The following is a 27154-nucleotide window of genomic DNA, read 5'->3' on the forward strand; positions in this document are numbered from 1 at the left end:
TGTAAAATTATAAATTTAAGGAATTTTTCATTAACATAAGGAAAAAAATATTTTTCCTTATATTAAATTCATAGTGATATTTTCTTCATAGTGTCCTGCATATTAATTCTTACCTAATCAGGAACATTTCAGTAACTTGTCTTAGTTAACATAATATTAACAGGAATGTTAAAAATCTTTTTCTACCTAACTGCATAAATGGATGTTTTCATTACTAACATTTTTCAGTTGGGTTTTGTAGTAAAGAATTACATATTATTCTGTATAATTACTATCCAAGACAATTTATTCTTTGTTCTAAATGTCTGTTAACAAGCTTCATTGCACACAAAAGCAAGTGCACACACCCACACCCCACACATACCTTGAGAGTTCAGATATTTCTTCATCATTAATTCTTTTTCTCTCAGATAATTCAGTAGGCAAATACTTCAATATTAATTCTTCTAGCAACTGTGTAGTGCTGTATTCCCTACGTGTCAAAAACTAAATGAAAGATAAATTGTTAAGCCATTATAATTTCTTGAATAAAAACTTTTTCTTATCATTTATTTTTCCGATCTTTCCTATTTTTTCTATTTTCGATTCCTTTGGGCATCTTATGACTATCACTTTGTTGTTACATCTTATGATCTATGTTGATTGCTTTTATTTAGTATCCTATGGCTATCATGGAGTGTTCAATCACACTTGGCCAATAAAGAATTCTAATTCAGTTTCAAAAAATTAAGCAGAAAACAGCTGACCATACTGACTTCATCTCTTGCCTTTTTATATGTTCAGAGAAATATATCATGCTAAATGAGAAAATGAATGAATTTTCACTCTGCATGTGGGTGTCTCCTAAGCATAAGTGCCCTTTCAACCAACGGTCAAGCAATTGTTTGCAAACAAGAAGCTCATTGTCCAATACTTCCTTGCCCTGTTTTTAGAAATCCACAAAAGTAGCAATCGTCATGTCTGTTCTTGTCACTTGCCAAAATTCTGGTGCCCAAGGTTTGCATCTATACGCAGCTCTTGGATATAAGGAAGAATAGCAGTGATGGCCCATAACAAAAATGAAATTCTCTGTCAGAAATAGAATAGTACTGGCAGTCTGAATTCTGCCATCTCATCTTCATCTATCACCCCTTCTGACACAAATTAGATTCCTTTATGGATATGCATCCAAGACCCACAGCTGACCACAAAATGAGCCTGGGTGGCGCAGCAGGTAGAGTGCTGTACTGCAGGCCACTGAAGCTGACTAGATCTATAGGTCAGCAGTTCAAATCTCATCACCGGCTCAAGGTTGACTCAGCCTTCCATTGGTGGGGCAATATGCTGGCTCTGTTTAAAACTGCTGTTGCTAACATGTTGTAAGCCGCCCTGAGTCTAAAGAGAAGGACGGCATTTTAAAAATCAATCAATCAATCAAATAAATAAATAAATAAAATAATTCTTTTAATGCTTGGACGTCTGGTTCAGCTCCTTGTGCTTGTACCTTCCAATAGTGTTGATTGCCTCCAGTATACATATGTGATTACATAGTAATACACAGTGCTCAAGCAAGGCCTGGATTAAGCAACAACACTGGCATTATCCGGAAATAGAATATAATTTCTTTTAATGAAATGTCCCCATATTGAGAAACTCTGTTCAACTCTTGCTATTAATTCCCCAATTTTATGAAAAAGATGTAAGGCAGTTCATAAAAATCAATCATATTTTAGTATGCAGTTTCTCATTTTTATATATTTAAAATAGTAAATGTGATAAAATTCCTTACATGTTAAAACTGATTTTGCAGTTCCTATGAGAGCTTGATAAAAAGTGTCAAGAAAAAGACCTGTTTTATATTAATCTACAGTCTTTCGAACATTTTAAAGAGGAAGATGCTGCAAATGGAAGTCATTTCCATTCACAGAATAACCGGTTATTATAATTCCACCAGTGTTTTTCAGCTTTTGATTCAAACTTCGCTTTATGATAGATGTGTCTTATAAATGTTCATGAAAAGCATTACCTCCTTTAAGTTTTCTTTACAGAGAGGGCACTCTGGAGTATGGTCCAAACAGCGTTGTAAACATTTCTTGCAGAATGTATGGCCACAGGGTGTTGTCACAGGATGAAGGAAAAGCCTAAAAAATGTTGCAAATTTTAGCGAATTATCATTAAGATGCAAAAACACATGAGTCGGAAAAAGGTAATTTGAAGGATGCACATAAAAACTGTTACTAAAGATAATTCTCGGCTTATGCCCATAATTGAGCCCAAAACTCCTGCTGTTAAGCAAGACTTTTGTTAAGTGAATTTTGTCCTGTTTTACAACCTTAAATTTCCACAGTTAAGTGAACCAATGCAGTTGCTAAGTTAGTCACATGGTGTTAAATGAATCTGGATTCCTCCGTCAGAATATCACAAAAGGTGACCACATTAACTATGGACAGAGCAACCAACATAAGTATGAGTCAGTTGCCAAGCATCTGAATTTTGATCATGTGACCATTGAGATACTGCAACAGTTGTAAGTGGGAAAGCTGGTCATAAGGCACTTTTTTCAGTGCCGTTGTAACTTTGAACAATCCCTAAACGAATGGCTGGAAGTTGAGGACTACCTGTATTTATTAGTAAGTTAGAGATGGAACATTTCAACTAGCAGATTTAATTTATTTTACTTTATTTGTGCCTTTGAATCAGTGCTGATTTCTGGAGACTGTCGGTACAAGTCCCTCCAGTTATCTTGTTAAGAATTCAGAAGTGATTTGCCATTGCCCAATTTCAATCTAGTCTGATGCCTTAACTGCTATCCCAAACTGGGTCTCCAACAAAGACAGCCAGAAACAGGAAACTTTTATAGATATATTAAGCAAATTTTCTTTCATTTCAAGCCAAAAATAGGCGGATAGAATGCTAATATCATTTATGAGTGTCATTCTGAGTATTATTATTGTTGTTGTTGTTGTTATTATTATTATTATTATTATTATTATTATTATTATTATTTATTAGATTTGTATGCCGCCCCTCTCCGTAAACTCCTAATACTATCATGTTTTCCCCTAAAATAAGATCCTATCTTATATTTTTTAAAACCCTGAAATAAGCCCTTGGCCTTAATTCCATGCACTCAGTAGCCTGATTGGACTTTTTATCAGGGGATGTCTTATTTCATGGGAAACAGGGAACTAAAAAATTATCTCTTGGGCCACTCAGTCCTACAATAAGCTAATTGCTAAGCATACATTTTAAAGAAATATAGCCATCCAAATATGATTAGAAATTACTTCTGAAACCTCACCTTATTTTGTAGTCTTATTAAGGGATTTTGAACAAATCATGAGAATATTTTCATAAAGAAATGATTTTAATAGCATCTGTGCACTTAGTTTAATATTAAAGCTTCCTACTATATACTATGCTAAAAAATAACCATAAATGTTGAAATCATACTGTATTACCTCAAACATAATGAGCATTCAAAGTCTGTTACATCAACCAAATTTTCTGGAACTATTCCACAAGTGATTGAAAAGGTAGCATTCCCTTTTGGAGTTTCTAAACAAATTAAAACATGAAATAGTGCATAACTCATAAAACAATATATGTGACCAAATATTTATTTTGTTTCCATCTTCACAAATAGTAGCATTTTGTTGGAAAAACTTCCTTTTAAAATAAGTACCAGTACCTTTCTTTTGGTCAGAAAGCAATGGTTCAGAAATTACTCTTTTTAATATATCGTCTTTGGCATCTTTTTCTACTGAATCAAGAGAATTTGCAGACTGGGCACGTTGCAAAATTCCTCCAACAGTGTCTAATGTCCCTTGTGGCTCTTCTAAGACCTATAAGGTAAAATGAAGAAACAAAAATCAATCTATTCTCTACATTTTTGATAATGAATAGTGACTAATATTCCATTGGCCGATTCAGTTTTCAGTATTCTATCTTTATTACTGACCATTTCATTTAACTGACATATTGAACTTGAATTAATCAGTATTAAAACATTTTCAAGACACAAACACACATGGAACACATGGTTCGTGATCTTCATAATTATTTTGCATGAAAATATTTACTTACTGACACTGGGCTGAGCTGTAAACAATCATAAGACTCTTCCATTTCAAATGCAGAGCTGTGTTTAAGTTGTTTACTTCGAATATATGAAGTATTTAAAACAGATTCTTTCAATGTCTCACTAATGTTTTCTGTTGACAGCAAATTCCGCAATATCTATAAAATTGACATTAAGGAATAAAATATAATGATTATTACATTTTGTAAGTAACACAAATTTTGTAAGTAACGTTTTGTAAGTAACACAAATATTACTTCAATATTGTCCCAATATTTAGACATTAAACAGCTCATCATTCTCCCATAATCTGAAAGAAGTCTCAGAGTAACCAACAATTATTTATCCTAATACAGTGGAACCCCGACATAAGAGCTGCTCTACTTAAGAGCAACTTGAGATAAGAGCTGGGAGGGGAGAGATATTTTTGTTCTACTTACAAGCCCAAATTCGAGATACAAGCGCCAAGGAGCTGTCTCCTGAAGCCAAACGCTAACTTGCGCGTTCGGCTTCAGGAGACAGCTGCGAAGCGGCGCGCGTGTTTTAAAAGGTTGCAGCCGGCCTGGGGGGCTCGGGGGGGTGTTTGCAGCTTTCTTTCTTGCTCTTTTTCTTTCTCTCTTTTACCTTCCCTTCCTCTATTTCTTCTTTTCTTTCTCCTTCCCACCTTCTTCCCTCCCTCCCTCCCTTCACTCATTCCTCTCTTACTCTCCCCTTTCATAAGTTTCCTTGCTTCCTTCCTCTGTTCCTGTCTCTTCCCCCTTTCTTTCTTTCTTGCTCTTTTTCTTTCTCTCTTTTACCTTCCCTTCCTCTATTTCTTCTTTTCTTTCTCCTTCCCACCTTCTTCCCTCCCTCCCTCCCTTCACTCATTCCTCTCTTACTCTCCCCTTTCATAAGTTTCCTTGCTTCCTTCCTCTGTTCCTGTCCCTTCCCTCTTTCCTTCCTTCCTTCCCACCCTCCGTCCATTCATTCACCCATTCCTCTCTTGATCGCTTAAAGCCGGTCCCTGGTGCAAAAAGGGTTGGGGACCTCTGTCCTACAGGATTGGGTGGCAGAGAAGTTGAACATATGTAAATTTAAAAGTTTAAGAAAGTTTACAAGTTAAGTGAAAGAAACTTCATTATTCATTTATATGTACATGTACATTTCTTCATTAAAAACATGTCTTTCTGCATAATTTAGACTAACTTTGTGAGTTTTTTGAGGGCTGGAACCAATTAAAATTATTTACATTAATTCCTATGGGGAAAAGTCGTTCGAGATAAGAGCTGCTCGACTTAAGAGCCCAGGTCCGGAACGAATTAAACTCGTATCTCGAGGCACCACTGTACTCCATTGTGTAATGTTATTCCACACATTCTTTTACAGTTGCAATTTTCTGATATTTTGTTTGAATATTAGTTATCTTCTAGAACATTAATTCAAATGGAAGCAGTAGTTGCATAACAGTATTGTATGTACCTCCTCGAGTCTATTTTATGATACACATAATATTATTCCCAGATTTTGTTTCATAATATAATATAATTTTGATGACATAAATACAGTTTTTTGGTAGCCTAAATACATTTCTTGGACTCTTACAAAAAATTTCCCCCTAAAACCATTCATTTGAACAGCATGAAAATCTGTTTTATTATTATTGTCAAGATCTGCTTCCTTTCTAACCTATTTTCTTAAACAAATAAGTCTGACCAGAAAAGATAATTATAAGAATGTATAAGTACCTTTTTTGCTTCTACTTTTGCTAAAACAAACCCTTCATCAAGGGATAGGCAATGAAGAAAGACCTTTAAGGCATCTTCTACAGAACCAGCATTATTAAGTATTGTTGCTCTTCTGAAATACACCTGCAAAATGATTTTATGTATTAATATAAGATATATTTATTGTGATTGAATTTGCTGTACAAATTTAATCCTAAACATGTTTTTTCTGCAACTACTAATACTTCCTGTTACTAGGTTTAAGTTTGTTTTAAAAACATTGCTAGATTCACTGATGCTAAAACTAGAACTAAAATAAACCATACAGACATGAAGCTAATGGAAAACAATAATATACATTACTTAAAGAGAAAATATTTTGATCCAATTTTAAAATATATAATTTCATCTGCTTTATTTTAGTAAGCATGTAAGAAAAAGTAAGTACGAAAAATAAATGTTAAATATTTGATTATTTTTTAATAACAGATTACACTAATTGTTTTTAAAATTACAAATCACTGTAAGAACCCAAGAAACAGAAATATTAACAGCAATAATGCAGATAAATTTTAAAAATAGATTAAATATTACAGTGTTTTCTATTCAAATAATTGAAAACTTTATATTAAAAGAACCCCAAATTTCTGATGTGATACACGCTGTATGTAAAATTATAATACTAAAATGGTTTCCAACTTAAATCAAATTCTGTATGAGATTTATATTTGAAATACAAAGTTATTCTGAATATTATAGTGTGTACTCCCAGGGCTTAATTAGCCATTTTTATGCAGAAATAATTGGGTTCAGTATCTTACAATATTTACTATATAAAGCTAATTTGGTATATTTTGTTTGAATATCAGGTTTAGTAATACCGTATCTATTTTAAAAAGTATTATGTTGGGAAATTGAGCTTCCTAAATTTGTTTCATTCTATTAAAAATAATTCCTAAAATTGTTGAGCTTTATTTCATGGCCAAAAGCTACAAAACAATGCAAAGTAGCCATTATTTTCCAACAATTTTTGAAAATTAACTCTCAATTTTAGCAATTAATACCAGTGATAACATCTTAGGTGCTGTCTAACATTTTCAGAACAGAATAGTAAATATATAGATAAATGTGATAAATAAAACTCTAGTACTTCATATAGTGACATGTATAAATTTTGGATACATAATTTAAAAGTACATTAACATTAGATATAACAGTTCACGACCATGTTAACTACCCTTTGTATGGCATTGCAGGCAGATGTCTCTGACACATGAACTAAAATTCCTGTTTCTGCCATGAATTAAGAATGTATATAGCCTACAAACCAGAGAGGAACAGAATGTTTGCAAATTTCCTGTCAAATCATGACCTTTTGAATCTTCCTTTATAATATTCAATCGTAACGCTTCTTTCATTGCTTTAGTAACCAGCAGGGAGGTTAAGGAGACATCAGTCACAAATTACACAGCATTTTTCACCTTTTCAAATCTTTATATTTTAATAATGATATAGTACTTGTAGTTTACACATTATTATTATTATTATTATTATTATTATTAATAATAATAATAATAATAATAATATTTGTATGCCGTCCTTCTCTGAAGCCTCGGGGTGGCTCACAGGTTACAAAAGCAACACAACAACAAATCTAATTAAAAGTTACTACTAAAATCCCATATAGAATAAAAAACAGTCAACCAATTCATTCACAACCACACATTACATCTCGTAAACAGAGGAAGGGGGCTTGATCTAATTGTCCCACGCCTGGCGACATGAGTTTTGAGACTCTTCGAAAGGCGAGGAGGGTGGGGGCAGTGCAAATCTCTGGAGGGAGCTGATTTCAGAGGGCTGGGGCCACGGCTATTCCCCTGGGCCCTGCCAGACAACACTGTCTAGCCGATGGGACCCGGAGAAGGCCAACTCTGTGGGCCCTAACCGGTTGCTGGGATTTATGCGGCAGAAGGTGGTCCCGTAAGTAATCTGGTCCGATGCCATGTAGAGCTTTATCACCAACACTTTGAATTGTGTCCGGAAAGCAATCAGCAACCTGTGCAGTGCACAGAGTGTTGGAGAGACATGCGTGTATCTGGGAAGACCCATGATTTAGACATCCTTTACTTCAGAACCTTCCAGAATCTTCTCTTGCACATTGACTTGATATTATATGTAGGCAGTTCTTGACTTACAACTATTCTTTTAGCAACTGTTCCAATTTACAACAATATTTTAAAAAAAATGACTTAAGACCAGTCCTCACATTTAATGACTACCACAGCATCCCCATGGCCACATTATCAAAATTTGAGTGTTTAGAAACTGGCGTGTGTTTACCATGGTTGCAGCACCTGAGGGTCAAGATGATTGCCAGCTGGCTTCTAACAAGGAACAACCATGCGATTCACTTAACTGCAGTGATTGGCTAAACAACTGGGGCAAAAAAGTCATAAAATTGGTTACGACTCACTTAACCATCCTGCTTAGCAACCAAAATTTTGGTTCCAATTGTGGTAAGTCAAAGACTACCTGTAATATGTCCAGACACTGACCATTTAGAATTAAGGATAAAGAGCCATTGAGCCCAATTTCAGATACTTCCAAGTTTGGGTCAAACATCCTTATAATTGCTTCCAGAACAAGAGGAGGATTCTCTAATCTATGGTTTAGATATAGTGAAAGGCTTTTTTTCTTACTGGGGAGCCTTTGTCCTGCTCCTGTGTCATTGCCCATTGCTGATTTGGTTCATTTGATTATTTGATTATCTACCCAGTAAAAGATTTGTGTCATTGCCACAATCCTGTAGGACTCAGAAAATTTTGCCAAGAGTATAGGTTTCAAACTGTTTCAGGCTGCAGGGATTTGTATATTAAATACTGTAATTAAAAAAATAAAAATAAATCCTGAAGCCCTTGATGCAGATCCCTTCAGCCTGAAAAAGTTTGAAACTCATATGGGGAAAAGTTTTCTGCATCCTATAGGATGGCAGCAATGATATAGAAATTTTCCAAGAAATATACATTATACTTACTTTAAAAAATAATTTTAAATATCCCAAATAAAACAAAACCAGAACTACTTTTGGGCATAATTTATTATTATGTTGTCCTCTTTGATACATTATGGAAGAATACAGAAACCTACACAAAGTAAGTAACTTAATTTTGGGCTTATACTTACCTCAGGCCAATTTGGCATTTTAGCTGTAACAGTATTCAGTTCATCTAGTGCAGATTTAAATTCTTGAAGACTAGCGTAAGATTCAGCTCTGTAAATTCTTAACATTAAATCACCGGGATCTAAAAGAAATACACACATATTTAGAACACGGTTTACTGAACCCAATTGTAAAACTCTGTAATATCAACAGTATTTGTAATATAAATAGAGAGAGTTAGTATGATCTAGTGATTCAGACAGTGAGTTCTAGTCCCGCTTTAGGCTTCAGTAACTTTAGGCCAATCATCTCTCTCAGCCCATGATGTCAGGCTTGGGTGACAATCCCTATCACACCCACTTGCTCAACATTTGATTGATCTGAAAAGCAGCCTTGCACCTATGAGAAATTTTTTTAAAAAAGTAATATAAACCTAGAGAACAGATATTCAGATATAAGTTAATCATGCAGGAAAATGCCTCTATGATTGAAGAAAGTAGATCGTAATTTACATAAGATCATATGTAAATATATTTCTTAATGTACTAAAAAGCAGAGAGCATGGTTCAATGCTTCCTATCTTTTTTTCAGCAGGACATTTTGTAACCGATAGTTCCACAGAACAGTTACTTGCAAATACAAAAAAAGAACAGCCAAAATCAATGTAACTTTTGATTAAAAGATTAAAATTAAGATGAGTAATCTTAATTTTAAAGACTATTTGCTTATGGCAAGGATGCCCCATATTTTTTGGAGTATAAGACTCTCTAGACTATAAGACACACGTACCTTTTTTGGAGAGGAAAACAAGAAAAAAAATTGCCCTTGCCTCCTGTTGTACATACTCCTGGTCAGTTGGAGGATGATGAAGATATTGAGGACTCTGATTCAGATAGTGTTTATGAATTAGTGGGGGGCCCGGGGTTACAGGTAGTAGAACAGGTGGGAGGCCAGCCACAAGATGGGGCTATGAGTTCAGGATCTAGCGAGGGAGAATCAGACGCTCGCTGGGTTAACCATGAATTCAGAAGGGCCCAAAAACGTAGAGAACAGAGGTCTGGAACAGGATATTAAGGAGAGGAATGGGTTAAATACTGTAGTGTTGTATTTGGCACGTCAGGGGGTCAGTGGGGAAGAAGGGTGGAGTTTCAACGTTGGTAATGAGAAAAATGGATGTTTTTATTGCTGCGCTCAAGTAAGCAAAAGTATTCTGTGTGATTAACAGTCAGGGCTGCTGTTTTTAGAGATCATGCATTTAGGAAAATAAATCTTGTTAAGTGGAGAAGGAGAAGGAATGTGAGAAATGCGATCAAGGGAGATAACGGACCAACAGATAAGTGTGTGTATGAAATGTGTTTGAATTCCAGAAGAGCAGAGAAATAAATGGAGTTTCTTTATTCATGAGATAATGCATTTAATAAGAGTTATTTGTAATTGCTAAATTTCTACCAGAAACCAGAACACCTCCCAGCAATTTGCCTTCTTGCAGCAAACAGCCCGTTTCATCTTCAGCACAGCCTGATTAGCACAAACAGCTGATTAGCATGGAGGTGGCAATAGTCAATGGCAATCCCTGAAGCTTGGCACAGCTCATGGTCGGGAGGCTGTGCTGAAGCTGAAACAGGCTGTTTGCCGCAAGAAGGCAAACTGCGGGGAGGCAGAGACCAAAGGGTAGAGGCTGGCAGGTGGGCGGCGCTACATTAACTTTTCACCCTCTTTTTTGGGGGGGAGTGCTATAATTGTATCTCCAATGTCATGGGAAGTTGTGACATTGTAAAAAAAAACAAAAGCACATAATTGTAAAAGAACCCTGAATTACTAATTGTAAGAAGCACAAGAGTTGTTCTTCTTTATTAAAATAGAAATTTGAATACATTTACAAAGCAATTTTTTTTAAAAAAAACCCTATTTTGTTCATTTCTCCAAACTGAACCTAGCCATAATCATTTGCCATATTTTTCAGCTGAACAAAAGGCTTAAAAATTGGGTGCATTTTATACTCTGAATGTAGCTTTTTTGAAGCTTTCTTTTCAGCCCTAATTGAGGTCCTTAACGATGTTTCCAGCTCTTACCGGCTTGGGGGCTCTTCCATTGTTACTCTCTCCAAATAAGTTTTTTTCCTAACCAGGGGATAAAATAATGTTCTGAAGATGGCCAGATTAAGAACACTAGCCAGATTAATATCTGATAGGCAGTCCCCCCCACCCCTGTTTTCCTCTGCAAAAATTAAGGTGCATCTTATACTCCGAAAAATACAGCACATTACAAAATTAGATATTTTTATCTTTTCCTAATATGTGAGTAATGAGGGGAAAATTAAATTACATTAATATTCAAACATTTTTAGTTATATAGGGATAGTTATATATGGCAAACTCAAACTCAATCCAAAATTCATTTATGCGCATGAAAACAGACGAATACTTATTTTACAAATCTCATACGGAACCAAACATTTTTCTGACAAGGTCACATCAAAATCTACACTCAATGATCTGCACTGTATATGAAGAAAGCAATGCAAAAGCAGCATACCAAAATTATATAATTGCTACCTTGGTGACACAACTTTAGTCAATAACTTGGAGCAAATTTTAAAACTGTCATAAGGTTTTATTACTCACATTTGGAATCTTATTGTTTTAATGCACAATAAGAAAAAGTATTTAGAGTAGAGTCCCTTATAACTGGCCTCTTAAGAAAACTTCAAACTTTACAACTTCAGTTGATAAAGTCAAATACTAGATTATATACACAAGGCACTTTTAAAAATTATTATATTCTATTGTTTTAAACTTTTACAAAAATAACTTACAGTATCTTTTACATTAGTTCATTACTACTCCACTCTATTCATTAAGTCAGACTGCAGACATTTCTACATCTCATTCTCTAATAACTATCTCATAACTATCTCAGACACTCAGAATCGTCCTTTATAAGGCATAAATGCCCTGAATTGAGTGCTTTTAATGCTTTGGAATTCTCTCTCTCTCTCTCTCACACACACACACACTTATTTATTTATTTATATATTAACTGAGCTCCTTAACAAAATGATCAAGTGTAAAAGATCCCATATAAATATGAAAAAATCTGGTTTAAAATTAAAACTGTGCTAACCTAATTAAATTGTTTCTTTTCCTGCATGTTTTAATTTTAGAAAATTGCAATATGAAGCTTCAGGGCTTTCCCTTATGGTTTCAGAGATAGCCATAAGTACAAAATAAAAACTGAACAATGTTCATAAAGAATAAGTGTGTTTTATTTATTGTGTGCATTTAAGCTATAGTATGAGAAACTATCAGAAAAACAATCAGACAAATGTAATGCCATGATGGCTACCAGTCCTTATAAATAAGTAAATAAAGCAATATAAATACAATTAAGTACTCTTAATATTTTTCACATTACAGTCTAAGTACTTACTATTTAAGAATGCACTAAGTTGCTAACTGAATTACACTAATCTCTTGACCTTGATGTATGCAAATCTTTGCCCAGCAATGGGTTGGTGAAAGTCCTATCTGCCTATCTAGGATATCACAAATATTATACAATATTTCCCTTTCCACATCCACATTTCCTTATGTAATCAGCACAAGCAGGTGAATTATCTAAACGCTTGAGGGAGGCTGCATATAATCTTCCTTTCCCTAAAATTACTAGGTCACGAGTGATTCATAATCCTCCAAATAGGTATATGAAAACATTTTCAAGTCATTTCCTAAAACATATTAAATTGTCCATCTAAAGATTTCCTTATTTTACAGTGCATACATTCTGAACATGGCTTTTGAAATGTGATGTCTGTCTCTAGACAATTACAACACAAAGTAACCTCTCTCTTACTTGCTACATTTAACAATGCACATCCTGAAGAATGTATCTAAGTAAACTTTGCCACCCATCTGTCCCTGTGAGGAAATAGTGTGCCAACTTCTGTATCTTCTGCAGAATTGTATACAGCCAAGTATAAAACAAATAGTTTTGCTGTGATATTACTAACACAGCAAGCTGTTTTAGGACAATTGCCCTTTCACATAAATTACTTTACAATTAGCCTTTTTATCTGTACATGTACATTAAGAAAAAATCCAGTCTGTTTGTGTGTCCCGTCTAAAATCTCTACTCTTGCAGCAGCCAGCAAAAATACAGGTAGTTCTCAATTTACGACCACAATTGGCCCAGACTATGTTGCTAAGTGAGAAATTTGTTAAATGAACTTTGCCCCTAAGTGTTTTGACTTTTTTTGCCACATTTGTTAAGTGAATCACTGCAGTTGTTAAATTAGTAACCGGGTTGTTAAGGGAATGTGGCTTCCCCATTGACTTTGCTTGTCAAAAGATCAAGAGAGATGATCACACAACTCGAGGACACTGCAACCGTCATAAATGTGAACTGGTTGTCAGGCACCAGAATATAGATCATGCTGCCATAGAGATGCTGTTAACAGTCATAAGTGTGAAAAATGGTCATAAGATATTTCTTTCAGTGCCTTTGTAACTTTGAACTGTCACTCAAAAGAACTGTTGTATGAACTTTACTTTTATACACACTGAGAACATATGCACCAAAGATAAATTCCTTGTGTGTCCAATCATACTTTGCCAATAAAATTCTATTCTAATCTCTATTCTATTCTATGCTATTCTCTCTTCTCTTCTCTTTACTATTCTATTCTCTATTCTATTACATTGTATTTTATTTATTCGGTTCCATTCTAATTATTTCTTATTCTATTCTATTCTCTGTTCTCTTCTCTATTCTATTTTCTTTTCTCTATTCTCTTCTCTTAAGTGGAGGACTACCTGTGCTGGCATCCGAAAACTCCCCAAAATGGATTGAAATTCGGTTTTACTAGTAGATTACTCTCACTGGAAAAACTAGCTTGGACTTTTTCCAGTGCAAAAAAAAAGGGCATTTCATTATTACACAACATTAATCCCACGGAACAATCTTTGAACTTCGAGAAAGCCCCGACCAAGCCGGGGATCCTCAACAGTCCCCCCCTCCCTCCCCCATCGCAGGCACGAAGCATCCGAGGGTTTTTGCAAAAAGCTGTAATCCGGCTCCGGGATCCCGGGTCCTTAATAACGCTACGTAAATCATCTTCTTCCTTCCTCGAGCTCTTTCGCGATCTACTCACCCGGGAATCGGAGGACCCGATTAACCTGACTCAGTCGTTTAAAGACACTGTGAGCTTGTCCATCAGAAAGATCGGCGGTTCGAATCCCGGGTATAGGTCTCTTCTTTCAGTAAACAGTCACTCCAATGAACTGTTGTATGAACTTAAGATAAGTTCATACATACTTAAGATAAGTTCATACAACAGTTTATATACACTTTTATATACACTGAGAGCATATGTACCAAAACAAATTCCTTGTGGGTCCAATCACACTTAGCCAATAAAATTCTATTCTATTTTCTATTCTACATTCTATTATTCTCTATTCTATTCTATTCTGTATTCTAATCTCTCTTTATTCTAAAGAGCCCCCCCTCACAGCCACCCGATTTGACTCATAATGGTGTGTGTGTGTCTATCTGTCTGTCTCTCCATCTCTCTCTCTCTCTCTGTGTCTGTCTGTCTCTCTCTGTATTAATAAAGAAGGAAGTTTGACAGCAGGCCTCTCCTTGCGCCTCTTACCCTTTTTCAGCGCCTGGTCTGCGGCTTCCCGGGCCTCGCGGGGCCGCCCCTGCCGCAGGAGTTCGGCCAGCCGGCGCCACGTCCGAGCCCTCTTGCATTCCGCCGGGAACCACTTCTCGGCCAAGTTAGCCAGGACCACGGCGACGGTGGCGGGGGTGCCGGCCAGCGGATCCCCGCAGTGACGGCAACGGGCATGAAGCCTCTCGTGGAGACAGCGGCGGCAGTAGGTGTGTCCGCACGGCGCCGTCACCGGCTCGCCCAGGAAGCTGAAGCAACCCCGGCAACGGAAGAGCTCCGGGATTTCTTCCCCGAGCCGCGGCGGACGCTCCCGCTCGGGCAAGCCAGTCGGGTCGAGAGCCGTCCCGGCGCTCATCGCTACCTGCGAGGCCGCCATGGCTTCCCCTCACGGGGTTTCTTCCGCCGGGACGAAGACGGGAGAGGGGGGGGGGGAAAGAGGCGCTGAGGGAAGTTACAGCAGGTTACCTCAGCGCCCACCGCTCGCCCAGCACTATGGCCGGGAATGGGACGGCCGTCGAGCTGAGGAGGGGGCGTGTCTTTTTCTACCGCGCTTGCGCGTGCTGCGCGTGCGGGCGTTATTTAGCCGTTAGGGGCGGGCGCGCGCGGGAGGAGGGCCCTCGTCCTCCTCTTTCCCGCCCTTTTCTCTTCCCTCCGCCCAGTTTTTTTTTCTTTTTTTTAAAGAAACCCCCGTCTCTCTCTGCTCTCCCTGTAATTGCGTCCCGCCTCCCGTCCCGCCTTCTCCTAAACTGGCGTGAGACAACCCCTCCCACCCTCGAGTTTAATAATAATAATGATAATAATAATGAAAAACAACAGCCTCCTCGGATTTTCTGCTGGGGCTTGCTTTCAATTGGCTGGCGAGGATAGAAAGGGGAGGGGCGGGCCACCGGAGGAAAGGAGAGGGAAGGGGGGGCAACTATAAAAGACGGGGCCACGTGCGTTGGCTTTTCTCCGGGACTTCGGTGGTTGGGCAAGAGAAAGGGGAGGGGCTAGGAGAGTGGGCGGGGCTTGCTTTCTGGATGTTTCGGTTTTTTACTTGCTGTTTCTTTTCGGCGGTGAGACTGTATAGAATAGAATGGAGGAATGAAGTATATAATGGAATGAAGAGAATACTGTAGTATGAAGAAGAGAAGAGAATGGAGGAATGTAGTATAGAATAGAGGAATGAATAATGGAATAGAATAAAATGCAGGAATGAAGAATAGAATGGAGGAATGAACAAGAGAATAGAATAGAGGAATTTATTATAAAATGGACGAATATAGACTAGAATGGAGGGATGAAGAATAGAATAGAGTGCAGGAATGAAGTATAGAATAGAGGAATGAAGAATAGAACATAAAACAATAGAATAGAATTTTATTGGCCAAGTGTGATTGGACACACAAGGAATTTGTCTTGGTGCATATGTATATGCCTATGGTGAAAGTATTACAAAGATATGTTCATCAAGAATCATAAGCTACAAGACTTATTGATCATCCGGGTACAAATAAGCAATCAAATCATATTAGGAACCAATCAAGGTAAATTGTAAGGATACAAACAACAAAGTTACAGTCATACAACCATTTGTGGGCGGAGACGGGTGATGGGAACAATGAGAAAATTAATAGTAGTGCAAACTTAGTAAATAGTTTGACAGTGTTGAGGGAATTATTTGGTTAGCAGAGTGATGGTGTTGGAGGGAAAAAACTCTTCTTGTGTTTAGTTGTTCTGGTGTGCAGTGCTCTGTAGTGTCATTTTTGAGGGTAGGAATTGAAAGAGTTTGTGTCCAGGATGTGAGGTTTGTAGATATTTTCACAGCCCTCTTTTTGACTCGTGCAGTATTCAGGGGTCCTCGATGGGTGTTTTGTGTTTTTCCGTGCAATGGTTTTCCGCTTTTTCTGTGGAAGGATCTGTGACGAACTTTGGAAGCGTTTTTATTTTTTATTTTACACGAGCTTGCAGGGCAAAGCTTTTCAATGAGCTGTGCTAGAAAAAAGTGGCAGGTGCATTACTCACCCAGGTCAAGGTTGTCCCAAAGGTGGTTTTTTTTCCCCCACGAGGCAACTGGGCTTTCTTGTTTTTTTCTTTGAAGACTTTTCACTTGTCATCCAGGAAGCTTCTTCAGTTCTGATTTGATGTTGGAAAATGGAAGGATTTATCTTCCTTGCAGATATCTGGTATTTGCCTCCTTTTAGAAGGTCGTTGAAGCACTTGAAGGTTTAGCCATGCCCTCCGGATCACCTGAGTAGTGCTCTTGGTTCCTGTGGTCTGCAGTTTTTTCCTCTGGAAATTCATTCCTACTCTGACACCATTCAAAGGTGTCCATCCCAAATTGGAAAGCTAAAAGTCTAGGGCAGTGATGGCCTATGCACAAGTGCACCCATAATTCAATGCCTGGGGAGGGTGAAAACAGCTTCCCCCACCCTCTGGAGGCTGGAAATGGCCTGTTTCCCAACTTCTGGTGGGCCAGAAGGCTCTCCCCAGGCTCCAAAGGCTCCCCGGAGGCTCTCTGGAAGCCAGAAATGCCCTCCCGGAGCCTCTGCAAGCCAAAAATCAGCTGGCCAGCACAGACATGCATGTTGGAGCTGAGCTAGGGCAACAGCTTGCATGCCAGCAGATATGGCTCCATGTGCCACTTGTGGCACCCGTGCCAGAGGTTCACCATCACTGGTCTAGGGCAGGGGTAGGCACAGTTGGCTCTTCTATGACTTGTGGATTTTAACTCCCAGAATTCCTGAGCCAATCATGCTAGCTCAGGAATTCTGAGAGTTGAAGTCCACATGTCATAGAAGAGCCAACTTTGCCTACCCCTGGTCAGTATTTTTCATTCAGTGGAGAAAAACTATCCATTAAAACATAGTCCAAAGGTTATTAGTATTTGGAGATTTCTCCTAAATTCTCATTTTTCCAAACTTAATCTCAAAGAACAAAATATGGTACATGGATTTCAATGGCATACCATTTATAGTTTGTGTTTAGTATAGTCTGCTGAATACAATACTTTTCATAGTGAACTTTTATAAAAGGTTGCAGTTGAGTTGGGTCATAATTGTAAATATAAACCGATGTCTAAAACTGTTCAGAATGACAGTGCCAAATAGTCTTCCAATAGATATTGAGGTATCAGTCATCCACTACAGCATATTATTTTGGGATCCATCACTCTGCCTTCTCCATGGATATTAGCATCACTCCTTTCATAAATGAATGCCCATTTCATCTTTCAGCTGTGGCGAGGGGGACGTTCGCCCAGGTTCGCCTTGTGCACCAGTTGCGACCCTACTTGGACTGGGAGTCACTGCTCATGGTCACTCATGCCCTCATCACCTCGAGGCTTGACTACTGTAACGCTCTCTACATGGGGCTACCTTTGAAAAATGTTCGGAAACTTCAGATCGTGCAGAATGCAGCTGCGAGAGCAATCATGGGCTTTCCCAAATATGCCCATGTTACACCAACACTCCGCAGTCTGCATTGGTTGCCGATCAGTTTCCGGTCACAATTCAAAGTGTTGGTTATGACCTATAAAGCCCTTCATGGCACTGGACCAGATTACCTCAGGGACCGCCTTCTGCTGCACGAATCCCAGCGACCAGTTAGGTCCCACAGAGTGGATCTTCTCCGGGTCCCATCAACTAAGCAATGTCGCCTGGCGGGACCCAGGGGAAGAGCTTTTTCTGTGGTGGCCCCGGCCCTCTGGAACCAACTCCCCCCAGAGATTAGAACTGCCCCCACCCTCCTTGCCTTTCGTAAACAACTTAAAACCCACCTCTGCCGCCAGGCATGGGGGAATTGAGATCCTCTTTCCCCCTAGGCCTTTACAATTCTATGCATGGTATGTATGTATGTGTGTTTGGTTTTTATATTAATGGATTTTTAATCATTTCTAATACCAAATTACTATTGTACACTGTTTTATTGTCGCTGTTAGCCGCCCTGAGTCTCCGGAGAGGGGCAGCATACAAATCCAATAAATGAATGAATGAATGAATGAATGAATGAATGAATGAATGAATAAATAAATAAATAAATAAATAAATGTTAATTTGTATTTTGACTTGTTAGCTCCAACAGAACTGGGATTTAATTTAATTCAGGCTACCTGCCCCCTTCCCATTTTCCAACTTGTTCAGATAAAACCTTCACCGGTGGGTGCAAAAACAGTTATCCAGAATGCACTTTCTATACAAACTTACAGTACTGTATATCTAGCTTACGCAGTCCATTATTTATACATCAGTCTTTATCAGCTTTGTGGCTTCAGAATGTAATAGACTCAACAGTGTTTTCACTTCAGCCATCCAGACTAATTAAGGGAAATGCTGCCTGCAAATGATGACTTTAATCCAATTTTACCCTCAGGCATAAGGCGTGGGGTAAGGTGAGGTAGAATAGAATGCTAACTATTTTCTGATTTACTTATTCTGCACTTAATAACAAGTGTTGTCCTACTCCACTCTTCTAGATGTCAAAGCAATTTCAGTCATCCTGATCTCTCAAAAGTTGAAATTAGTCCAAACATTTGAAGATTAGTTAGAAACATAGAAACATAGAAGTCTGACGGCAGAAAAAGACCTCATGGTCCATCTAGTCTGCCCTTATACTATTTTCTGTATTTTATCTTAGGATGGATATATGTTTATCCCAGGCATGTTTAAATTCAGTTACTGTGGATTTATCTACCACGTCTGCTGGAAGTTTGTTCCAAGGATCTACTACTCTTTCAGTAAAATAATATTTTCTCATGTTGCTTTTGATCTTTCCCCCAACTAACTTCAGATTGTGTCCCCTTGTTCTTGTGTTCACTTTCCTATTAAAAACACTTCCCTCCTGGACCTTATTTAACCCTTTAACATATTTAAATATTTCGATCGTGTCCCCCCCTTTTCCTTCTGTCCTCCAGACTATACAGATTGAGTTCATGAAGTCTTTCCTGATACGTTTTATGCTTAAGACCTTCCACCATTCTTGTAGCCCATCTTTGGACCCGTTCAATTTTGTCAATATGTTTTTGTAGGTGAGGTCTCCAGAACTGAACGCAGTATTCCAAATGTGGTCTCACCAGCATTCTGTATAGCAGGATCATAATCTCCCTCTTCCTGCTTGTTATACCTCTAGCTATGCAGCCAAGCATCCTACTTGCTTTCCCTACCGCCTGACTGCACTGTTCACCCATTTTGAGACTGTCAGAAATCACTACCACTAAATCCTTTTCTTCTGAAGTATTTGTTAACACAGAACTGCCAATACAATACTCAGATTGAGGATTCCTTTTCCCCAAGTGCATTATTTTACATTTGGAAACATTAAACTGCAGTTTCCATTGCTTTGACCATTTATCTAGTAAAGCTAAATCATTTACCATATTACAGACGCCTCCAGGAATATCAACCCTATTGCACACTTTAGAGTCATCAGCAAATAGGCAAACCTTCCCTACCAAACCTTCCCCTATGTCACTCACAAACATATTAAAAAGAATAGGACCCAGAACAGACCTTGTGGCACACCACTTGTTCTGTAGGTTGTGAGATGGCTGGATTGTGAGATGGCGTTACCAGTAATTAGAGGCAAAGATACAAAAAGAATGGGGTATTTATTTGAAAGTATTACAAAATATATTTTTTTCTGTACAAAGAACATTTTTTGTTTTTATTGCTAAATTATATTTTGAAATTCTTTTGCTCAATTTAGTTTGAAATATCTACTGCTTATTTTAACTTGTGATCTATTCTGTCAGACACAACCATCATTTGGAGTTAGAGACTTTGTTTGCCACAACGTTTACTTACCGGTTGTATAATCTACTTTGTGTTCTATAGTTTTAGATTTGTATATCTTTTGTTTTCTGTTCCTTTATTTTGTTTTTAATCATCCTATATGGAATTTCCAATCTTATCCTTGACTCTTCCTTGCCCAACTTTCCATACTACTGTATCTGCATGGCTTGGTGGACATTAGGATGATTGTTGAACTTCTAGCCATGGATCCAGGTCCTCACTTCTTTATGGATTGGTTGGAAGTATCTTGAGCTACTATGCAATTATCTTACTTGTTCTCTCTTGCTTCAAGTTGCTGGGATATAGGGTTCTATTTGGCAGCACTGTCAAACTTTGCTTGGGCTGCTCAGAAAAGCTTGGCTGATACCTTATGGGTTGTAGCTAATATTCTCCTTTCTGATCAAAAGCTCTGCTCTATTTGACCCTGTCTTTTTTTTAACTGCTCTCTTATCTCTTCATGCCTTTTTTCATTGCTCTTTGTTGTTCCACCTCTTTAAAGGAAAAGTGAGAAAGGAATGAAGGAACTAATTTACTCTTTATCCTCCCTTTAGCAGTTGAGTTACGACTACATTGGGCTCAAAAATAGTAATCTGCTTTCAAGGATAATTTTCTTATTCAAGGCAATAAATTTTTAAAAAGGAGTTGAAAGAATCAACCAAATATAAATGTTATCAATAAAATATTTCAAGAGTAATTATGATGCCCTTTAAAAAAGAAAATAGCTGTGTTTTAGGAATATGCTTTATTTATGCTGATAGTATACTGTTAATGTAACAGTAACATAAATTCCACATCTGTTTATTTATTTATTCAATTTTTATGCCGCCCTTCTCCTTAGACTCAGGGCGGCTTACAACATGTTAGCAATAGCACTTTTTAAACAGAGCTAGGCTATTGCCCCCACAATCCGGGTCCTCATTTTACCCACCTCGGAAGGATGGAAGGCTGAGTCAACCTTGAGCTGGTGATGAGATTTGAACTGCTGACCTTCAGATCTACAAGTCAGCTTCAGTGGCCTGCAGTACAGCACTCTACCTGCTGCGCCACCCTGGCTCATTTCAACTGCCTCATAGCCTCTTTGAGTAGCTGTTGTCAAAATGTCCCATGAAAGCTAAAAACAAATGAAAAATTAAACGTTGTGATAATCTTTTTCTTTGACAAGCCCAAGATCTTAAAAAGCTTTGACAAAGCCCAAGACTTGAAAAACTAAATAAATGGGATTTAAAAAAATAATAATTCTAGAGTTGTTCACCTCAACCCAGTGACTAGGTGTGGCATTACAATTTATAAATACCTTATAACTGAATATTATATAATACAGGGAGAAGAAACTGAATAATTGGTTTTCCTAGACATAAACACAAAATGGTTGCTATTACATTATAATTTGAAAGAAATTTTTCTATGACATGCTGGTATGTCCATAGGCATTTTCACACCTGATAAATTATCAAAGATGCTCAAGGGTATATCAAATATATATTGGAAATGTAAACAACCTGAAGACACTTTTGATGACCTCTTGTGGTCATGTAAGAAAGCTAAAATTTATTGGAATCATATATGTATTTAACAATTCAGAGAATTCTTAAATTGGAATGTGCAACTAAAGCCAGGGACATTTTGGGGTTGTTTGACAGATTGAAAAAAATACCCACGGGATTTTGTTCTTATACATGACAATAACAAGCAAGGCTTCTCTATACTCAGAGATGGAAAGATGGATGGTAAAATTAATGGAGTTAATAGAAATGGTGAAATTGACAGCTTTGACTAAAAAAGAGACTTTGTCTAGCTTTGTTTTTATCTGAAAATCAATCTTGGATTTATTTATTTATTTTACTTGAAACTAAAATTTTAACCTTGGGTTTTGATGCCTTGTTTATGATGATAAAAGTATTGTTATTTCAGTTATGGTTTATTTGAATTCAAAGAATTATTGATTTTTAGATGTTTATCTGTACTGAAGAAAGTCTGAAGGCTGTTTTCTATAGCTTTGACTGCACTCTCCAATTTTGCTTTTTCCCTATCTTCTCCGCTTTCTTTTTAATTTGCTCTTTTGTATTTTATTTTTTCTGAAATTTAATAAAGTTTTGGAAAATGATGGTACAGTAGTCCCTCACCTATCGCTGGTGTTACGTTCCAGACCTGGCCGCGATAGGTGAAATCCGCAATGGGGAATTTATCGACTGATAGTACTTATTTAAGTATTTATATTGTAATTGTTTGGTAAGTTTTCATTGTTTTAAGTGTTTATAAACCCTTCCCACACAGTATTTATTTTAGATACAGTATTTAAATACAGTATTTACAATTTTAGATTTTTTTTTTTTTGAAAAACCTGCCGATTGAGTTCGGCGGGCTGTTTAAATCTGCCGATCAACTTCCTCAGAAACCCGCGATGAAGTGAAGCCGCAGTAGGTGAAGCGCGGTATAGCGAGGGACTACTGTATTACACAAGATCAAAATACAGGAAATAGTATAAGGGAAGACTAGATGGACCATGAGGTATTTTTCGGGCATTAATCTTCTATGTTTCTAAGACCCCCAAAGTAAAATACCGGTAAATTAAATTCATCAACTCAATCTGATGGGATCTTTCCATAAAGTGATGCAGCATAAGTTTGCAGTCTAATCCAAAATATTTTTATTCAGAAGTAGGTCTGAGTTTAGGTCACTATATACAAGCCTTAGGACTCAGGATTGCATCCCAATTCTTTTGAGAGGAACCATAGTACAATTGTAGAGAAAAAAAATTATCTATAGTGTTGTACATATGCTTGATCAGTTGAAGGATGATGAAGATATTGAGGACTCAGATTCAGATAGTGTTTATGAAGTAGTGGGGGGCCCGGGGTTACAGGTAGTAGAACAGGTGGGAGGCCAGCCACAGGATGGGGCTATGAGTTCAGGATCTAGCGAGGGAGAATCAGATGCACGTTGGGTTAATCCTAAATTCAGAAGAATTCAGAAACGTAGAGAGCAAAGGTCTGGAAGAAGATATTAAGGAGAGGAATGGGTTAAATATTGTAGTGATGTATTTGGCACGTCAGGGGGCTAGTGGAGAAGAAAGGTGGAGTTTCAACGTTGCCGTAAAGAAATATGGGTTTTTCTCGCCACGCTAAAGTAAGCCAAAGTATTTTGTATTGTATTTAGTCAGTGTGACTATTTTTATAGCTATGTAGTTAGGAAATAAATCTTGTCTCAGTTAAGCAGGAAAAGGAATGTGAAGAATGCGGCTAGAAGAGAGATAACGTACCGTTTGATGTCGGAAATGTGTTGAAGTACAAGAGAGCAGAGAAATAAATGAAATTGCTTTATTCAGGAAATGATGCATTTAATGAGAGTTATTTGTAATTACTAAACTTCTACCAGAAATCACAACATATAGAAGGTACCAACCTTGGCATCTCCTGTTAATAGCACTTAGAATAGCGATGCTGAAATTTTTTTGGTTCGCTTGCCAAAAGGGGGAGTGCGGGTGCGCTAGCATGCATGCCCATGCCCATACCCATTTCCTCCCCACACACGTGTGTGCACACACCCCTGCACTGCCCCCTGCGCATGCTCACAACCCCCCACCCCCGCTCCTTCGCATGCACACAGGCCTCACTGAAGCCTGGCACAGTAAAAAAAATGGGCAAACCAGAAGTTCAAAAAACCGGACTTCCAGTTTGCTCGTTGCTCTGTTTTTTGCACTCTGGAGGCTTCAGGGAAACTCCCTGAAGCCCTGGAGTACAAAAAACAGCACAACGGGCAAACCGGAAGTCCATTTTTCCAAACTTCTGATTTGTCCGTTGGGCAGTTTTTTGCACTCCGGAGCTTCAGAGAAACTTCCCTGAAGCCTCCGCAGGACAACACGGCCTTCTTCAAGGCTGAAAATCAGCTGGAACTGACAAAGGGCAATGTCTCGTGTGCCCTCCAATATGGCTCCCCGTGCCACCTGTGGGTTCAACGTCACTGACGTAGAACATACTCTCTATTTAAGATGTTAACTATATAGTACCGATTTAAATGGAGGAAAGTCCTTATAAAATTTGTTTCTTTTGGCAAGCATATTGGAAAATGTCATGCTTGCAATAGATTAACAATATGGGAAGAATGAAAGTCATAAGACATTTGAGTTCAATTTGGCAATTACGGTAGAAAAAAATAGCATCTCTTGTATAATACTTATATAATAGAACAGAGACACAAGGCCTGATTTATTGTAGCTGCTTCTAGCCCCATACAAAATGTTAGATGTTGTATTATCGTTTCAGGCTCAGTCGGCAGCTCTGGGCACTTGTCCTATAATGGATTTAGAGGTATCCCACTGAGGGTTTGCAAAGAGGGCAATTAAAAAACAAACAAACCAGAGACCAGAGAAATGGAAAAAAAGCTACAAGGATATAATTTACTTGGGGCATGTATTAACCGTCAGGCATCCAAAGGCTTTATCTCAATGTATGAATAATGACATTCAACGTTTTCCCAGGAAATTGTTTGCTATCGCAAAAAGCAAATGTAAGGCCAGTGCAAAACTAGGCCAACGGATCCAGTATAAATATTTATTGTTCCTGCCCAAAAACTTTTGCAGCCATCCATCTCATTTAAAGTAATAAGTGCTACAGAAATGGGTGAAGAAAGTCCTTGCTTTGAGCCTCCACAAATATTTTCCATTTTTGCAAAATGAGTTCTATTTTTGCTATTTGTAACATGTTGTCTCATTGCAACAGGACAAACAGACAATTAATTTTGATAGCCTCATCCACACAATTTGGAAGAATATTGTGGAGTTGAAGGGCGTGTGTGTAGGGCAGTGTTTCCCAACCTTGGCAACTTGAAAATATCTGGACTTCAACTCCCAAAATCCCCCAGCCAGCATTTGCTGGCTGGGGAATTCTGGGAGTTGAAGTCCAAATATCTTCAAGTTGCCAAGGTTGGGAAACACTGGGTAAGGAACCGTCACCTCCAGTATTAAAAATAAAATATCTTGTCCAGAAGACCATGGATAAAAATGTGACTGTTGTATGTGCTTGAGGAAAGATTATTTCCAGATTAGTACTCACATAGTTTGGAGGATCACCCAATGAAGAATATAGATTTGAGCAGGTTTCGTAAACATGAAAAGGGCCAATCACTCAGGCCCTCATCACCTCCCGTCTTGATTACTGCAATGCTCTCTACATGGGGCTACCCTTGAAGAGTGTTCGGAGACTGCAGGTTATCCAGAATGCAGCCGCGCGAGCCGTTATGGGTGTATCTTGGTACTGTACACCCATATAACACCATACTCTGCAAGCTGCACTGGTTACCAATTACAGTTGTCTTTGGTCACTATCTCTGGGGCTGTATCTCCCAGAGACCAATAAGAACAAAGTTGGCCTTGTCCCGTTGACTAAACAATGTAGGTTGGCGGGGATGTGGGGGAGGACCTTCTCTGTAGCTGCCCCGGCTCTGTGGAACCAACTCCCCACAATGTTCGTACTGCTCCCACCATTCTGGTTTTCTCAAAGGCTGTGAAGACCTGGCTTTGCCGGCAAGCCTGTGAACACTATTATCTTTCATGACCAGATTGTGTTGATTGGATAGATATTTATGTTAGGTTGATTGGACCGATATGAAAGTTTGTATAATGGGATTTTATTGTTTTAGAATTTTAGTGAATTGAATATTAATATTGACTTCTTTTCTATTATAATATATTGTTTTATATTGTTGTAAGCCGCTCTGAGTCCTAAGGGCTCGGGTGGCATAGAAGTCAAATAAATGAATGAATGAATGAATGAATGAATGAATGAATGAATGAATGAATGAATGACTGGGAAACTTTTTGTCTCTCAGCATATGTTAAAAAAAGGACTTAAACACAAAGGGAGCAATTTGTATTTTGGGAAAAAAAATTGTATCCACACATCTTCATCTCCAACTTGTTTGTAGGCTTCTTACCTTTGGAAATGCAGAACAGTGTACGGTAAATAATATGAAGCAAACAATATGAAGCAAAGATGACGAAAGTTGTAGCCTTGTATTTCAGATACTCTGGAGATCCATATTCTTCTCCCAATATATCACATGAAAATGACATCAAAACTTGGCAACTTTAAGACGTGCACTTCAACTCCCAGAATTTTTCTTTTGTTTTTTTTAATGAACATAATTTAATAAAAATTATTTAAAAAGAAAAAAACACTTTTAAAACATAAATATTTAAAATATAATTTCACTAATGCAACTTTCTATCATCGGAATTTCATTTTCAATTCTACATTAAGCTAATCATGGTTAGTGTTTATGATTAAACATTTTTATCTTCACTCCTTTCCTATGTACCTTATTGCTATTAATTGCTAATTGAATACTATTATATACACAGACTACAGTTTCTTTAAGGACAAGGAGCACTTTTCAGAAACATCTGAAATTATGGACCACTCTTTAGCATCCATTGCTCTCAACTATTGGCATTAGTGCCTAGGAGTTGATGGAATTTCTATTCCGTGCCCATTAAAAGGCATTCATTGTTTCTCTTTTTGTTTATTGCATTTTGGGGTGTTGTTTTTTTTTTTGCATATGTTTATATGCAAAAGGTAGGTTTCCGCTCCAGAATAATTTTGTCCACTTATTTCTCATTAATTAATTACCGGTATATTAATTATATTTCTTATTAATTATATATTAATAGTATCTCACACTACTCACCAGAGCCTACAAAACTTTTCCCAGACCCATCCTTGAATACAGTTCATCTGTCTGGACCCATACCACATCTCGGACATCAACACCCTTGAAAATGTCCAAAGATACTTC

At 37.7% G+C, this 27154-nt stretch overlaps 1 protein-coding gene across 1 annotated transcript in view; it reads right to left on the reverse strand.

The window, feature by feature from the left end:
- Positions 1-15244, reverse strand: part of LONRF1 (LON peptidase N-terminal domain and ring finger 1) — a 28772-nt gene extending 13528 nt beyond the window's left edge. Inside the window, exons 1-8 of the mRNA XM_070757236.1 lie at positions 14577-15244; positions 8947-9065; positions 5785-5907; positions 4066-4218; positions 3671-3824; positions 3441-3537; positions 2006-2120; positions 365-486 (exon numbers count right to left, since the gene is read on the reverse strand). Coding sequence (XP_070613337.1) covers positions 365-486; positions 2006-2120; positions 3441-3537; positions 3671-3824; positions 4066-4218; positions 5785-5907; positions 8947-9065; positions 14577-14970 — 1277 coding nt within the window. The 5' untranslated portion in view covers positions 14971-15244. The remainder of the gene's footprint in view (positions 1-364; positions 487-2005; positions 2121-3440; positions 3538-3670; positions 3825-4065; positions 4219-5784; positions 5908-8946; positions 9066-14576) is intronic.
- Positions 15245-27154: the final 11910 nt, after the last annotated feature.

This window comes from Erythrolamprus reginae, chromosome 7, assembly GCF_031021105.1.
Source record: "Erythrolamprus reginae isolate rEryReg1 chromosome 7, rEryReg1.hap1, whole genome shotgun sequence".
In the NCBI taxonomy this organism is placed as follows: Eukaryota; Metazoa; Chordata; class Lepidosauria; order Squamata; family Dipsadidae; genus Erythrolamprus; species Erythrolamprus reginae.